The sequence below is a fragment of the Castor canadensis genome, chromosome 11 (assembly GCF_047511655.1).
Source record: "Castor canadensis chromosome 11, mCasCan1.hap1v2, whole genome shotgun sequence".
In the NCBI taxonomy this organism is placed as follows: Eukaryota; Metazoa; Chordata; class Mammalia; order Rodentia; family Castoridae; genus Castor; species Castor canadensis.
The window spans coordinates 47,651,184-47,668,232 of NC_133396.1; the positions used below are offsets into that span (position 1 = coordinate 47,651,184).

The 17,049-nt window shown below is 47.7% G+C and overlaps 1 protein-coding gene across 17 annotated transcripts in view; it reads left to right on the forward strand.

Moving 5' to 3' along the window:
- The window catches only part of Rap1gap2 (RAP1 GTPase activating protein 2), a 226,847-nt gene that overhangs the window by 133,008 nt on the left and 76,790 nt on the right, over window positions 1–17,049 (forward strand). The window contains exon 1 of one of the 17 annotated variants that reach the window (XM_074046631.1): window positions 16,129–16,267. The exons of the other annotated variants lie outside the window; for them this stretch is intronic. Coding sequence (XP_073902732.1) covers window positions 16,241–16,267 — 27 coding nt within the window. The 5' untranslated portion in view covers window positions 16,129–16,240. Of the gene's footprint in view, window positions 1–16,128; window positions 16,268–17,049 lie in introns of those variants that run through there. 17 annotated transcript variants of the gene reach the window in all.

Sequence of the window (17,049 nt, forward strand, 5' to 3'; positions counted from 1 at the left end):
TGTGTCTTCCTCCCATTGATATTTCCCCCAAGATCTCTGACAGGCTCCCTGCTCTTGGCTGAGTGTGGAGATGGAGTTTTGGGCCTTGGAGTGTGTACTCATTTGTTTGGCTACTGTAACAAATTACTGCAAACTTGGTGGGTGGCCTAAAACAACAGAAATTTACTCCCTCTTAGTCTAGAGGCCAGAAATCTGAAATCAAGGTATCAGCAGGGCCTTGTTCCCCACAAAGGCTCTTGGGGAGAATCCTTGTGTGTCTCTTTCAGCTTCTGATGGCTCTAGGCATTCTTTTCTCTGCCTCCATCTTCATGTGGCCTCTTTTCCCTGGGTGTCTTTACTTTGTGTATCTCTTATAAGGATCCTTACTGTTGGATGTGGAGCCCACCTGGGTAGTCTAGGATGGTGATCTCATCTTGAGATATGTATCTTAAATGTATTTGCTATTTCAGCTCCTTTGTGAATAAACAACAAATACCTTAGACAGGATCATTTATAAACATCAGAAATTTATTTCTCATGATTGTGGAGACTGAGAAATCTAAGATCAAGGCACTGGAGGTTTTGGTGTCTGGTGGAGAAGGTTAGCTCTCTCCTTTCATGATGGTGCCTTGTTGTTGTGTCTTCAACAAGGCAGTAGGTTGGAAAGGCAAAAGGGACTATTTCCCTCCAGCCGTTTCATAAAGACATTAATCTCATTCGCGAGGGTGACGGATCACTTCCCAAAAGGTGATCCGATGCCAATACCTTAGTGTTTTAAGTTCTAACATATGAATTTTGCAGGGACAAATTAAACCTTAGCATCTGACAAGACCTTTATTCCAAAGAAGGTAACATTCAGAGGCTTTTGAATGGACACATCTTTTAGTCCGTTACAGGGTTTGGGTTGCCTTCCCCTGGGAGCTCCTGGTGGGAGCTTGGTGAAGCCCCAAGCCCTGCCAACACCTGCTCCTCCTTGTGTAGTTGGATGTCAAGTGTGTATGGGGCAGGGGATTGCAGGGCCAGGAGGAACTGACCCAGTGTGGCTATAGCTCACACCAACAGCTCCTCTCCCTCCTTGCCACCACAGAACCCAGTATGAAAGGAGCCCACAGGTAGGTGCTTAATAAACAATGATGAATCGTCATTGATTGATCCACTTTGAGATTATGGTGATGAACCAAAAAGTCCAGTATCTTTTTTTTTTTTTTTGAAAATAGTGAAGAGGTACTTATTAGAAAAGCAGTATTTTTTTTTCATTTTTCTTTTATTATTCATATGTGCATACAAGGCTTGGTTCATTTCTCCCCCCTGCCCCCACCCCCTCCCTTACCACCCACTCCGCCCCCTCCCTCTCCCCCCCCTCAATACCCAGCAGAAACTATTTTGCCCTTATTTCTAATTTTGTTGTAGAGAGAGTATAAGCAATAATAGAAAGGAACAAGGGTTTTTGCTGGTTGAAATAAGGATAGCTATACAGGGCATTGACTCACATTGATTTCCTGTGCGTGGGTGTTACCTTCTAGGTTAATTCTTTTTGATCTAACCTTTTCTCTAGTACCTGTTCCCCTTTTCCTATTGGCCTCAGTTGCTTTAAGGTATCTGCTTTAGTTTCTCTGTGTTAAGGGCAACAAATGCTAGCTAGTTTTTTAGGTATCTTACCTATCCTCACCCCTCCCTTGTGTGCTCTCGAGAAAAGCAGAATTATACTTCCAGGGATGAGGTGGGGAGTTGGATAAGGACTGATTGCATGGAAAGTATTGGGACTTGGGGTTTTATCCAATAGGGTGGACTACTAGGTGGTGCAAAAATGAGGCCTTCCCCTTAGGACCCTTTCCCAAGTTGTTTGATGACTGCCACAGTATCTGGGGTATTGGACACATTTGATCCTCTTTGCCCTCCCCAGTTTAGTGCTGCCAGTGGAATATCATCTCTCTCTCTCTCTCTCTCTCTCTCTCTCTCTCTCTCACTCACTCATTTTGCTCAACCTGATATAAGGAGTATGTTCCTAATGTAAGGAGGATATAGGACCATTATCTTAATTCAGCAGTTAAGCGTGTGGGGTCATCAGGAGTTTTAAGGTGGTATCTTATAGTCCTGCTCATCACTATTTATCTGCCTAATACTAACACTCCCCCTCAAGAACTCAGGACCCCGGATTCTTTCAGAAGTATGGACAGTGAAATTTTGTTCTAGAAGCCCAGTGTTTTATTTGAGAATTTTCATAAGATTTCTCTTTTTTTGCAAGTAAACAGCAAAATATCTTCAAACTATTTTTAATAAAGTGATATATGCTTATTATGAAAGTTTAAGTGGTTGAGAAGTACATTATTAAAAATTAATAATGCCCTAATAACCCTGCCATCCAGAAATATCCATTATTACCACTTGATAAGCATCCAGATAGTTTGACATCATACACAGAGACAGAGGCATACATAGATGAGATCATTCTGTTTTTGCTTCTTGGTAATAAAAATAGTTCAATTTGATTTTCTTTGCACTTAACCAATGATGAAAAAAACCCCAAGTGGCTCAGAGGAATTACTGAAGTTTAGAGAGATGTTTCTTCTCTATAAGAGATAATAATTTTTATGAGTTCTCTAAGGATGAGGAAAAAAATTATTATAAAAAAAGAACCAAGACTTTGAGGACAGAAATAATTAAAAAATGAATTATTTCAAGTCTATTGTCATTGACTTCCTGCTTTGAAATATGAGAGGCAGTGGAGGGAAGATGGTACTGACTGTGAACTCCACCCCTCAGAGAGGGTGCTCCTTTTGAGGGGAACTGCTGTTCCCAGAGCAGGAGGCTAAGGTAACAGGTTTGTTCCTCGCTCTCTCCAGCTACACCAAGGGAGCGTTCCAGAGCTCAGGCTCAGTTAAACGTGGAAATTAAGCTGAGCCTATCTCAGGAGTGAATTGGGTTTGTGAGCAAATGACATGAGGTAAATGGATTTGATTTGGCAGCAGGACTGAGAAGTTTCTGAAATGTAAGATGTTAATATGATGGCTGGCCAGAAGCCAGAAGTAGGGAGTGGATGGCTAGGTGGCATCGTCTGTTGTAGAGGAAGAATGTAGGAGAAAGGAAATGGGAGGGGGGAAAGGAGAAGAGGCCAGGAGAGCAAGCAAGAAGGGAAGGAAGGTGGGAGATGGAGGGAGGCCAGTGGTGGTAGAGTAGGCAGAGGAGAGGTTGGGATGAGAGGGGAGGTGGAGGAGTCAGGTTTGTATCATCAAGAATCATAAGCTGTAGACTTGTGCTGACTTTGTCCTGAGTCAGGCTTTGTTTTGCCAACATGATGTTAAAAAATTCATCTTAGCACTATTTGGAGGGATGTGTGCTTTCTAGACCTTTGTAAGATGACCTGCTGTTTTGCTTCTAGAGCTCTTTCTTCCTGGGGCTGGTCCTGGTGGTGACCTGGTCACCGGGAGACAGAAAGAAGTGGCTGTTGCTGACTTACCCTGGGCCTCATGCTTGGTAATTCCTGGTTGAGCTGGGAAGATGTGATCTCTATGCTTTAGGGCATAATGACTGAGGGGGCAATGGAAAACACCCTTTGAAAGTGACACAAGATGGCATATGGCCTTCTTGTGATGGACTGAGTGGTCCAGTGTCTCTGCTTGAGTGTTGAGGCAAGAGAGGCCTGGATGAGCTAAAAGAAAAAAAAAAAGTCAGGAAATCCTTAGACAATGCCTTCTTTGTCATTTCTCCAAAGGAGTTGATTCTGGAGTCTGAAGGAACTTAGAGGACATAGAGTCCACAATCATCTCAGGTTAGTGCTGGTGGCAGAGGTAGGAGGCAGGAAGCCAGGCATCCCAGGCCATCAGGCCAGTTCCACATTGGGGACATCCCAAGTTGGCACGGTGTGGTCATCTATGACCTGTTTAGATACCTTGCTGCTTTGAGTCCCAGAGCTAGTACAGGTCAGGGAGTCTACACACCTGGCTTCTTGAGGAGCCGCTCTGAGCTTCAAGACAGTTATCAAAATCAAGTTCACTCCAGACTGTGAATATATGTTGCAGAGCATTTCAGTTTTCAAGAGTGGGAGAAGACTACTAGTTCAGAGGCACAATGTCAAAGTGTCACAGTTTCTCCTTCCCCACAAAGCCAGATTGGATTTGTACCTGTCAGGAGGTCTCTATTACTTTCTTACAGATGCTGCAATAAATGACCACAAACTTAAGGTCTTAGGACAACATGAATTTATCACCTTACATTTCTGGAGGTCAGAAATGGGTCTCGATGGGCTAAAATCAAGGTATTGGCAAGGCTGCATTCTCTCTAGTGGCTCTAAGGAAGAATCAATTCACTTGCATTTTCCAGCTTCTAGAAGACTACGTGTATGCCTGGCTTTTGTTCCCATTCCTGTGTTGTCAAAGCCAGCAACATGGTGCCAAGTCCTTTCATGCTGCCACCTCTCTGGTTCTCACTCTTCTTTCTTCTAATTAAAAGGACTCTTTTTATTATGTTGGGCTACTCTTCTCATCTTGGGGTCAGCTGATTGCCCACCTTGATTTTATCTGCAACCTTAATTCCCATTGCTATGTAAACTCACTGGTTCACAGGTTCCAGGGATTAGGACAAGAGTATCTCGTGTGTGTGTGTGTGTGTGTGTGTGTGTGTGTGTGTGTGTGTGTGTGTGTGTGTGTGTGTGTGTGAGGGTTAGGGCACAGGTGGGTCATTATTCAGCCCATCACAAGATTAAATCACCTTCATGGTTCAGTGGGAGGGACTGAGTCTTGTTCAGACCCCGGGTTCCTCATCTGTAAAGTAATGATCTTTACCTGCTCCTTAGAAGAAACCTGTGGGCTCAGTACACAGCAGGACTTCTTTCTGTGGGATTCCATTATTCTGTGACAGGTTCTTTAACCATCCTGATTTCATTGCCTCGTGAACCTGTGACTGATTATTTCACATGTCCTCACCTTGACCTTACAACCATGAGATTTGGGACTTGTCAAATGTCCTTTAACTTTTCCTCCCTCCCTCCCTGCCTCTCCTTCCTTCCTTCCCTTCCTTCTTCCCTCCCTCCCCTCCTCCTTCTTTTTTTTTTGGTAGTACTGGAGTTTGAACTTAGGGCCTCATGCTTGCTAGGCAGGCAGGTTCTCCACCACTTTAACCATGCCCATAGCCTTAACCTTAAGTTTTTTTGCAGAGAAAAGGTCATACCACATTCCTGTTGTCAGTTTAGAGTTGAGATATGACCTTCATTTTGTAACCCTCAGTCAGCAACTAGCAGATTCCCCTATCCAGGTGGAAAGGTAATAATAGCAAAAAAAAAAAAAAAAAAAAAAAGACATATATGAGCTTCATTTATCCATCCTGATATGAACTTGCCCAATCTTTTCTTGGAAGAAGGTGCCATCACCTGCCTCCCATCACACATTGTCATCTTCCTCTGATCTAACCTGAATCTCTCTTGTAGCAATTTCAACCTGCTAGTTCTTAGTTTAACCCGCTGGAAAACAGTAAAGCTACCACAGGTTGATAATGACATCTAGTCTCAGTGAGCTATATACTTTTGTCTTGTTCTTATAATGCCACCACTTTGGTTCCAATGACTGGGGCCACTCTCTACAGCTTCTTGTCAGAGTGGGTATCTGTGGTGGAGAGTGTGTGGGTCTGGGGGCATCAGGCTGAGTGTGGTCTTGTCAGAGTGGGTATCTGTGGTGGAGAGTGTGTGGGTCTGGGGGCATCAGGCTGAGTGTGGGAGGGGAGGGAGGCACTTCATTCTGCTCAGACTAGCTGTGCTTAGATAACCTTCCCTAGGTGACCTGCCTGGCATGGGAAGTCCCCCTCCTGGTCCCTCAGGTCAGATAGCGTTGCCTGGCTACAGGGAGGCTCCGGCAGGGAGAGTAAACAGGCACACATGTTTAAAATTCAATATCACTGCCTGGCAAACACTCCAGCAGGGCCTTCCAGCCCACTGATAATCTCTAATTCTCCTTGCTCCATGCACGTGGGGGCTTTGCACCAAGGCCCAGATGGTCTCTTCTGGGAACTGGCCATCAGCTGTTGTGGGGGGGAGGGTTGGGCCCATCACAGCATTGGCCTCATGAGGACTGTCACCCTAATTACTCTGGGCAGATTTCCAAGAGACCCTGGGGCTGGTCTGGGCTCTCAGCTGGAGCTTCAAGGGCTAGGGTTCCAGGGGAAGCTTGTCTAGATTTTAGTCTGCCTTAGACTGCAAAGAGATGACTGTGGTGGGCCCCTGCCTGTGGAGAGTTTGCAGAGGGACCCAGTGAGGGCAAAGCCATGTCCTGTGATTGGCAGCATCACAGAAGGGACACCTTTTTCTAATTGACCCATTCAGAGAGGTGCCCTTTTCCAGGTCATGCAAAGAGGCTTTGTAGGCTATTCTTGGTCCTGCTAAACGGAAACTCAAGTTGGTTGAATCCCTAAGACTGCATGTGTGATGCCAAGTGTCGTGTGGCCGCTTTGCAGGCAGCCTCCTTTCTTTTTGAGGTACAGCAGAGGGCCTAGCAGCTGGTGGAGAAGCAGGGAAGGTGGGCAGACCCACTCCACCAGTATGGAGTGAGAAAGTAGTCTAGCCTCCCCTTGGCTGGAGGTTCTCACTTTGCTGCTTGGGACATCTCCTAGGGCACTTGATGGGATGGTGTCCTAGTAATGTCATTCCTGTCAGGGAAGGGTCATTTCACATCAGCTTGGATGGTCTAGGGCAGGTCAACTTGGTTGTTTGCTCTGCATAAACTTCATGCATGGCCCCTCTTTTTTTTAGACAGAGTCTTGCTATGTAGTCGAGGCTAGCCTTGAACTTGCAATCCTCTTGCCTCGGCCTCTTGCACTACCATGCCAAGTTATGCCCCTCTTCTATAGCACAGGATTCTACCCACCTGGACCCTCCCCACTCCATAGCCTCTATCCTTCTTTCCAAATCTCACTCCAGGCACAGCTGGGATGCCACCTCCCCAGGAAGGCTTCCCTGCACTTCTGTACCAGGAGCTGATGTTGCTCACTGGCCTGCACAGAGCACTTCAAACTTAAGACAGTCCCTTCATTTACTTTGCAAGTACTTACAGAATGCCTGCAGCAGGGAATATGGCAGACATGGTTCCTGCATTCACAGAGCTCCCCTTCCAGTGAGGGAGATAGACTAAATCAGAAACAGTCATGTGACTACAGCTTCTGATAGGTACTCCAAAGGAGAGATGAGGATGGCACTTTAGTGCTCATGACCTCTAGGGTGATATTTGAGAATATCTACCTGTGGTAGAAAGATATGGCTTTCCACGGGGAGTGGGAATGTCCCTGGAGGAGGTGACAGGTAAGCTGTGCCCTGAAGGATGAGAAGGAAGGCTGTGTGAAGGGTGTGGAGTGTGTCTGGATTCTGGAAATGACAAGCACAAAGGCACTGGGGCAGGGAAGAGCCTGCACCTTGAGGACCAAGTAGTAGGGAGACCTGTGTGACTGCAGTGGTGTGAATAATGGGAGGACGAAGAGGCGGGACACACCAACCATGTGGAGCCTTGGAGGGGGTTTGGATTTTAATCACAGGGTGATGTAATTTACATCTGGTGGCCATGTGGAGAATGGATTATAGATCAGTGGATGTAAGAGGAGAGAAACCCCAGGGGAGGCTGTTGGTGGAGATTGGCAGATAGTAGAGGGGGCCTGGACCTTGGTGTTTACAGTAGAAGTGGTGAGGTGAAAGTTATGTTGAGGAGATCAAGGGAATGGGGTTGTTTGGTAGATTGGACAGGGCAGATGAGGAATAGGGATTAATATAGATGTTTAGCTATCCTAGACAGGGCTTGAGCAATGGGTGGGTTTCAGTCTTGTTTTTCTGAGATGGAGAAGCCTGGGAAGGGGCTGGTTCAGAGGAGACACACCAAGTTTGAGATACTCATGAGACAGCTAAGTGGAAACATCACATTTGCATTTGGAGATGCTAACTTGGAACTCCAAGGAGAAGTCATGGTTGGAAAGCTCCATGTGGGGGAATCAGAGTAGTGATGGGCAGCTTGTGAGGACAGTGTAGACAGACAGAGATGAGAGGAAGGCTAGGCCAAGCATTGGGACATCTGCCCTTTAGAGTTCACGTAGAGGAGGAGGAGGCTGCAAGGAAGACTGAAGGAAAACCAGGAGCACTGGGCTGTTGTGAAATTCCAGAGGAGAATATATCACAAAGAGGGAGTGGTGCTGAGAGATGAGCTTTTTTCACTTGGCAGCATGGAGATCATTGGTAGCTTTGACAAGTGTAGTTTCAGGGTACTCTGGGGCCACACTGCTCTGCCAAATGAGGCAGGGAGACCTGTGACTTAAGGTGTGCTGAATTTCACAGAGCTGAGCAGGTGGCTAAGCCATTAGAATCCAGAGACTCTACCTGTTCCAGCAGGAGGTCTCCCATGTTCAAGTCTAGGCTGTCCTCTGATAGCTAAGACCTGATGACTGTTCTGCCCCAGGGAGGCAGTGGGTTCCCTTCACAGTCCAGGTGCCCTGTTTCTCAGGGGTGGTCCAGACTCATGCTGCCTGACAGGAGACGATACTCCTCAAAGTGAGTGCCCAGCTGAACCCTGGAGGTTTAGCCTAAATCACCTGTGCCCCTCCTTCATCCAGTAGCCACATCTTGTTCTTTGGGCCTGAGAGAGCAAGGTCATGATTTCAAATTCCTGGTGGCCATTTCAGACTGGTTACTTCCAGGATCTAGTCCACTTTCCCCTTGGATAGCTGTGTGGCCAAAGGTACCTCCCCACTTAGTGAAAATAGGTCTGTTCCTTGGGGTCAGGGCATACTCCTGCCCTTTGAGGAGCTAAAAGGATCCTGGAAGCACATCTGCAATTATAGGAGGCCAAAACGCTCTATGGATGGCTTTGCTGTGCAGTCAGCTGTTGACCTCATCTACAGCCTAACTGGGAGCTGATCAGGAGCTCTAGGTTCCCCAGCTGTGGGCCTGGTCCTTCCTTATGACTCAACAGACCCCCTTGTGGCCAACATCATCAATACCAGATGGTAGCCTCTGGCTGGGGCAGACTCCAGAGGGGTGATTAAAATCACCACCTACCCAGGGTGCCTATCATTACTAGCCGTACCACTCAGGAGCCCCTGGAGATATTCCAACCCTGGCCTGAGCAGAGGCTGCAGCAGCTTCCTCACACAGAATGAGGGCTTCTGCCAGTGGGCCCCACGTTTCCTGCTTTGCAGCCTTATCTGCTGTTTCAGTCTTTTCCAGCTCTCAGCTTTATTCTAGGGTCTGGAAGGTAGCCTCCATCCTGAGGACCATGCACCAGCACCACTTCAAACACACACACACTGGATACATTTATCTCTTTTGGTAGAAAAGGAATTGAGTTGTAAGAAAAAGGCTGCGATCTCTAACTCAGTGCTTTTTCACTCTGCGTCCTTCCTTTATTGTCTGTGTGCTTTTGAGTCAGGGACCACAGGGTGGACAAATTGGAAACAAGAGCAAATAATAACTGTTTATAGCAGGAGGGCGTGTGCAGCTGGTTAATGGTCCTTGCCTTTGGGGCCCATAAACCTCACTAGGACTATCCTTATATGTTTGCCATGAGTGTTTATTGTGTGTGCATGGGGTAGGGGGAGGTGAATGTGAATGCAAATGTTTTGGCTAGCTGTTTGTTGTAATACCCCTGTGTTTTGGGTGTCTGTTTGGGGGTGAATAGTGTGGGACTCCACATAGTAAATGTATTTGCATCTGACTGATTCCTCCAACCAGGACAGCTGGGCCTGGGATGGGCAGCCCAGAGTACCTACCATAAACCTTGTTAGAGTTTCCACTTGCCCCAGCACTCCATTCATCAGCCCCAGCTGGTAAAAGGGGGATGGGGCAATTGTGTTATTTGACATATGGTTTATGGCGAAGAGAGCTGTTTAATGTCAAAGTCTCCATGTGCTATACATGTGTAATTAGGCTGTTGGAGCTCAGAGACTGAAGCACTTATTTAGGTAATCATTAACTAGAAAATAGGGAAAGAGAGGAACATGAAACTTACAGAGCTCCCCTCCCCCAACATGAAATGAAATTTCCAGCAAGGGGAAGCTAGAACCCCTTAGCCTCCCTCTGCCCTCTCCCTGTGGTGAGGGGAAGGCTGGGGTCCTGCTGCCAGGACTGAACTGGGATAACTCAGATAGCATCTCTTAGGCACATCAGAAACATGAGCTGCCCTCCCCCCACCAGCTCTGATCAGGGGGATGACCTTTCTCCCAATAATACTCTTTGCTCAGCCAAACCCAGTGGCACCAACATATAAAATGATTTATTTACTTCTCATTCTAGCACACTTGATGAGCACCTGCTATGTGCTTGATAAGGTACACGCTCCAGTGACATCCCAGTAGCCTATTGTCTTGGGTTTAGGAGGGGATTAGCAGGAAGAGCCCAGATCACTGACACTCTGGTTTAGTTCTAAACCTGTGCTTGCTACTTACTAACAGTGCCTATGTGGGCCTGGAAGATGGGGTGCTTTGGTTTTCTCCTTTGCCTTAAAGCAGAGGGTGATCAGCTGGGGGCATTTCTGATGCAGGAGGCTGGAGCACTAAAATTTTGGGGCAGTTACTGGCCTTCTGCTGGTGATAGAGCACCTAATGGTCCTTCTGGAGGACAACTGTGACCTCCATGGAGGGGAAGGGAGAGTGGCCAACTGCATATGCCAATATGAGTGTGGAAACTGAAGGTTGTGATACATAGAATGACTTGGTAAGCAGTGCCTCCTACTTTAGAAGCAGTTTGAGGTTGGATGCTTTGACTTAGTTTTCCCCAGCAGCCCTGGCAGTGGGTTGGGTAGTAGAATAAGATTAATTTTCATGTTGGAGACCAGTGAACTGAGCTGTGGATCACAGGCAAGTTACTGGCAGGTCTTCAACACCCTCCCCGATGTTCACAGTGCCTGAGATGATGCTGGATCTGCCTGGAGGGTTGGGGAAGATGAAAGGGGGCTCTGGCAGGGGAGCAGGAGCTGTGGTACAGGGCATGGGTGCCACATCCATCCTGTGATGAGTTCTCTCTGGATGGGCAGACCCAGAAGCTTCTTCATGTCCCTCCTCCTCCAGGTACAAGGCCAGGCCAGGGCTGGGGAGGAGGCTGGTGGGTTCTAGGACCCGCAGTACCTGAGTCTCCAAACTTACCTGTAGAAAGGAAGGAGAATTTCGGCAACAGGGCTCAGAGATTCCTGCTGCCCCATTTTGAACCCAGAGTTCAAGTAGCAGTGCCTTTCATTCTCAGAGCCCTGGAGTGGAAAGGAAGTGTAGTAATGTGAAAGGGTAAGTGAGTTGGAAGGGACCTTGGGTTATGCAAAAATCTTGTCTAGGGAGCAGAGACCACCAGGGAGTGATGACAGGAGGCAACCAGATGCTCACCTACCAAGGTCATCCAGGAGACATTTGCATTTTCCAGGAGCACAGAAAGTTGGAGAGAAGCAGAGATTTTCTTGGCTCCACCCTCTCCGCCTTGGGAGCTCTCTTTCCCCTTCTTCAAGGACACACAAGTAGAGAAGGCTGAGGAGACCCCATGGCCAAACCAGCCCCTACCCACCTTCTTGCCTCTTGGCCTTTGTTTAGGCTGTGGCCTCCCTGGGATGCCCAACCTTTCTGTTCATACTGTCATAGGCCCAGCAAGGTTTGTCTCAAATAACCTGATGAGATTTCCACAGTTGTTTTTCCAATTCTTCCACTGAAGCTGAGTCCCACTTGATGTGGGATCCAGTTTCAGACTGGATTCAGACCAGGACTCCGCCAACTGACATCACAAAGCCTGATTGGGAGAGTCTCCATGGTGTAGATGCCTGCACCTTAACAGCAGTGGGCAGCTTGGAAGCTGGAAGCAGTTGTTTCCTGGAAAGGGGGCTGATGGCCTCACTCTTACCTCATCCTTTGCAAGCCATCTGTCTGCCTTCCTTCATAAATATAGGTAGTGTCTGTGTTAGTCTTTTTTTCTTTTTGATACTATATCAAATACCCAAAGCTAAATAATTTTCTAAAGAAAAGGGATTTACTTTGGGTCATAGTTCTAGAGATCCAAGGTGGAGGGCCCACATCTAGTGATGGCTTTCTTCTTCTTCTTCTTTTTTTTTTTTTAGTGGTACTTGCGTTTGAGCTCAGGGCCTCACACTTGCTAGGCAGGCGCTCTACCACTTAAGCCACTCCACCAGCCCTAATGATGGACTTCTTGTTGGCAGAATTCCAGGGTGGTACCTTATGTCAAGAGAGAAGGAGCATACATGTGCCTCATATGGTCCCTCTTCTAAAACCACCAGAGTTCAATCATGGGGCCTTCACCCTGATGACCTTATCTAATCTTAAATCACTTTCCATAGGTCCCACCTCTAAACACCAAAGTCAGTTAAGTTTCTACTTCTTTATACCTCACAATGGGGAACACATTCAACACATGGACCCCTGGGGGACACAGATCATATCCTGGCCATAGCAATGCTCTCTGTCTGTCTTCATCTTCATACTGCTTAGGTTGGTATAATGCTTTATGGTTTATAAGTCACTTTCTTGAGCTCTTTTCTCTCTGCTACCCTGCAAGAGAAGAATTATTTTCCTACTTTACAGATGGGAAAATTGAGGCTTAGAGCAATAAATGAAGTACTTCCCTTAGCCAGCTGGGAATTACAAACCTGAGTCTTGTAATTTCAAGTTCAATGTTCTTTCCACTACTCTAAGAAATAATTACCAAGTACAAATAATTACTGAGTATCTGTATGTCATTGCTTCTGAAACACATTTTCTCCCTCTTATTTAACAACTCTGAAATCAGGAGCATCTCACAAGCAATACTATGCCATGGCTTGTAATTGCCAGTACTTCTGCCTTATTAGTGGTACATAAAATACCGTGCATTTTATAATGGATGTTTTAAATTTGGTGAAATCTGGTATGTATACAACTCTGGTGTGTGTAGACATGGCTGCTGCTTGTCAGAGGAAAGATCAGACAGTCCCAAACTATGAACATAAAGCAGAATATGATACCTAGCCAGCCAATCCAAGTCAAGTGCCATGAGAATTGTGGCTGTGGGGCTTTAGAAAGGATTTAGGGGGCTGGAGGTATAGCTCAGTGGTAGAGTACACATATAGCATGCATGTGGCCCAGCACTACTTAAAAAAAAAAAGGCATAGGGAGGGTTCCCCCGTATCAACCAGCTGATTGGCAACACAGCCAAGTCCTGTTAGCATGGTGGTTCAAGACTTGGACCCTGGAGGCCAACCATGGGTTTGCATCGCTACCTGTTGGTCAAATTGTTTACCTCTCAGCCTCAGTTTCTTCAGCTATAGTGTGGGCATGATGAGTGTGCCTGCTGCACAGGTGGTTGAGAGGATTAGATAAGAGAACATATGGGAAGTATTTAGTCAAGGTTCTGGCACATATAGTGAGAGCTCAATAAATGTCAGTGCCCCCCTCCAAGAAATTAATTCTATAAGCTCAACAGATTTAGAGCCAGCAGATATTATTGATTGACTGCTGTCCTGTGTGCTAGGCACATTTGTATTTGTCATCTCATTTCATCTTCACAAACACCTGAGGTGTGGGGAGGGAAATCATTATTCCAGTTTTACAAATGAAGAAAATGAGGCCTGAGGTCATGTGGCTGTTGAGTGGCCAGGCTGTGGTGTGGCCAGGCTGTGGTTCCAATGCTGGTCTGGGAAAATCTGTCAACAAAGGGAGCCCCATTGATCTGCCTCCCCCTCAGTCAGTGCACTTGGTCATCAGATGGTTACTGTCAGGCATCCTGAGTGGCAGGACGTGGTTTTGGAGGAAGAGGGGTCTTGTTTGGAGCTGTAGGAGGCTCTGACCTCAGACCTTGATCTCCTCTTCCACCTCTACTACCTCCATGGCTAGTGGCCAGTGTTGTTGCACAAGAATGGCTACTTGTTCCCATAGCCCCCATTCCTATTCTTCTTGGCTATCCTTGGGGTTCCCCCTGCCCTGGAGAGGCTCTTGGAATGTGGCTACCTCTGCTTATGATCTTGCAGGGGCTGAGAGCCTCCTTAGCTAGCTAGAAGTGTCCTTCCTGCCCTCAGAATTTAACAGAAACATACTTAACTTTCTCTCCCTACTCTTCTTCCCTCTTCCTTTCCATCCTCCCCACCTCACCCTCTCTTTCATCTAGAACATTTGGCTCTGCTATTAGGAGGCTGTGTGACCATCAACAGGCCACTTAACCTCTCTAAGTTTTAAAGTAGAGTGGGTAGGAGGAGAGGGACTGAGGCTGCTCTTAGCAGGGTCTCTAACCCCAGTCAGTGGCTGACTGAGAGGTCGGTTAGTTCTTTATCTCGCACTTTCCTCCTTGCTTCTTAATGCATTTCTACACAGGCAGGAGCTTGAACCACAGGGGTTTTGTTGTTAAGGGGTTTGCCAAAGGGTTCCAGATATGGCATGTCTTTCCGGTCCAGGGCTTGCTGTATTATTCCTGGGGCTTCACAGATGGGTGGGGCAAGGTGGGGAGGGGGGGGCTCTACTAAAGGACTCATGGGCCCCAGCAGGAATGGAGATGAGCCAGAGGCAGGTGAGGGAAGGCTCAGGGAGGATGTTTGGTCCCTGGGCTCAGTAGGGCCAGAAAGGCCCAGGAGCTTCACTTGATCGCTTCTCTGAAGATGGGTTTTTAGGCCAGAAACTTAGGAGGTAGAAGGAACATTGCCAGTCTTCTCTGTAGCCAGGGTTGCCTCTCGTACACGGCACCTCCAAATAAGGGAGGTGGCTCAGTTCACATGTAACACTCTGTCCCTCTGTTCCCTGCCTCTTCTGACCTCAGTGTCATTTCAAGCCCCAGGGCTGGACCCTTGCCAAAGCCTTCTGTATTGAGCTGTGTCCTCCCCCAGCCCCTGGGGACATTTCCTGGCTTCTCTGTCCTCCTGTGGGATACTGGAAGGGTTTCTGGAGCTGGAGCAGGCACAGGCTAGCCCTGATAGAGAGAGCAGGTGAGCTATGTGGAGAAAGCAGAATCAAGATCAGCCTTCTTCTTATGATGCCTTGGGAACTGGGGTGTGAAGATTTAGCACAGAGCTGGGAGGAAAGATGGGAATTGGTGATCATCATAGTGAGTTTTTCATGCGGTGGGGTTGGTACATGCCACATCCAGTTCTGCAGTTGCCTTACAAAGTGGCCAGATTTCTCCATTTTACAGATATGGAAACTGAGGCTTGGAGGCTGAGTAGCCAGCCACATAGCTCCTCATGGTTCATGCAACACCATGAGTTAAAAGCTTGTTTGCCACACACTAAATCTACCACACCATACTGCTTTTTTTGAGGGATTTAAAAATTCATGCCTTTCCTTCTGAGTTAGGGACATTGCTTTCCTCCCAAAGCTGGAGTGGAACCAAAGGCCCTGGATGAGTGCGGAGTCTGACACTGCTATTAGTGTTGGAAAGAGACTCCGAGACCCAGGGGAGGACCTGGCTCCCTCCTCCCACAATTTGCTCCTAACAGCACAGCACTTGGGCACCTCTGGCCCTGAGCCATATATGCAGTGTGAGTCTCCCCAAGTTATTCATCTTATTTATTTTTAATCTTTCTCATGGGATAGCTGCAGGGCATGACAAAACTGCTTAAAAAAACTAAACAAAACAAAACAGCCCAACAAAACCCCCAGAAATACATGTGATTTAAAAAAAAAGAATCCAGCTTATTCCTCTGTACCCATTCCCACGAGCCACCCCACCTCAGCCCACCCCTGAAGCAACCACTTACTCAAAAGAGTATCTTCACTGTAACTTCACTTGGATGTGTGATGGGTTAGGCTCTGTGTGGTTCACAGGAATGTCTTTAAAGATGCTGATATATCTTTTATTATTTTTATTTTCTTTGCATATAGGCCTTCCCAGTTCACAGACAGGAACATTGAGGCCCCCAACCAAGTGGAGCCTTAAGTTTTAAAATCCACAGGACACTGGGCACCATCACTAGCATTCTGGGATGGAAAGGGGACCGGTTTTCACCTTTGACTTTCCTGGGTGTCAGCTGGGTTTCTCATGTGACCTGCTGGCACGGTGCCTCTCGCTAGGGAGGGACCCCTTGTTCTTATGACGTTTGATGTGTAGTGACTCCGCCAGACTCCCCAGAAAAACAGCCCTGGCAGAGTAGGGGTCAAAGGTCAGGACTTGTCAATGTGGACTAACAGCTCCAGGCGGGCGGACACCCAAATCCTGCAGTTCCTTGTTTGATCTTAAGGAAGTTGTCCAACGTCAGCAGCAGTCGCCACCATCGTGGAGGCAGCAGCAGCTGCCGCAGAGGTGTTAAGGCTGGCAAGGCCCCTGGCTCTCAGGGGACAGGCTTAGGGGAAGATGATGGACCTCTTAAAGAACTTTATGGTGAGTGTCCCCTGGCTGTGCCTGGAGGGGCTCGGGGTAGAGCCCCTCCACTGTCACTTGGCAGGGAGCCCTGAGTGGCTGTTTGTTTACCATAGGGCATGGGAAGCCTCCTGTCACTCGGAAGGAGGAACAGAGGTCAGGGACAGAGGGGATCCTGGGTATGTGTGGTGTGGGGGGATTGGAGGACAGGTGACAAAGGCAGGGACTAGGCCTTTCTTTGCCAGCCTGGAGATATGAGATGGGAACCTAGTCTGTGATTGGACAGAGTTCTCCCATGTGCTCCTCTGAGAAGTCTTCTTGGCCCCAAGCCAGGCCCGTGGGACCCACCACTGGCTAAAGGCCATGTGGCAGGTGAGGGTTTCCAGGAAGAGAGCGAGGGACTTTCCATTAGATTTGCACCTGGCCTAGATGGTTAGAGCTGCCAGGTCAGTCCTGTGGGTGTAGCCCCTCTTTTCTGGTAGAGGACTATAGGATCTCCCGGTAGAGGACTCTATCCTGTCCCAGAGCTGCAGAGTGTGGGTAGTCAGCACTCTGGGACTGAGAGTAGCCTTGTCCTGTACCGCCCAGCCAGGTTGTCCCCTGTTTTAGCTCTGCCAGCCCTTTTATGTCCCTCCTGGTGGCATGGGGGACCAGGCTGATATGGCCAGGTCAGGACTGCTGTCTCCCTCGTCCATATACCTGCTGATCAGGGATTGGCTGCTTTCCTGCATGTTCCTCCCCACCCCCTATTGTGTCATCCCTTGTCTTTAGGTTGCTGAGAGGGATAGGTTAGGAATGAGGGT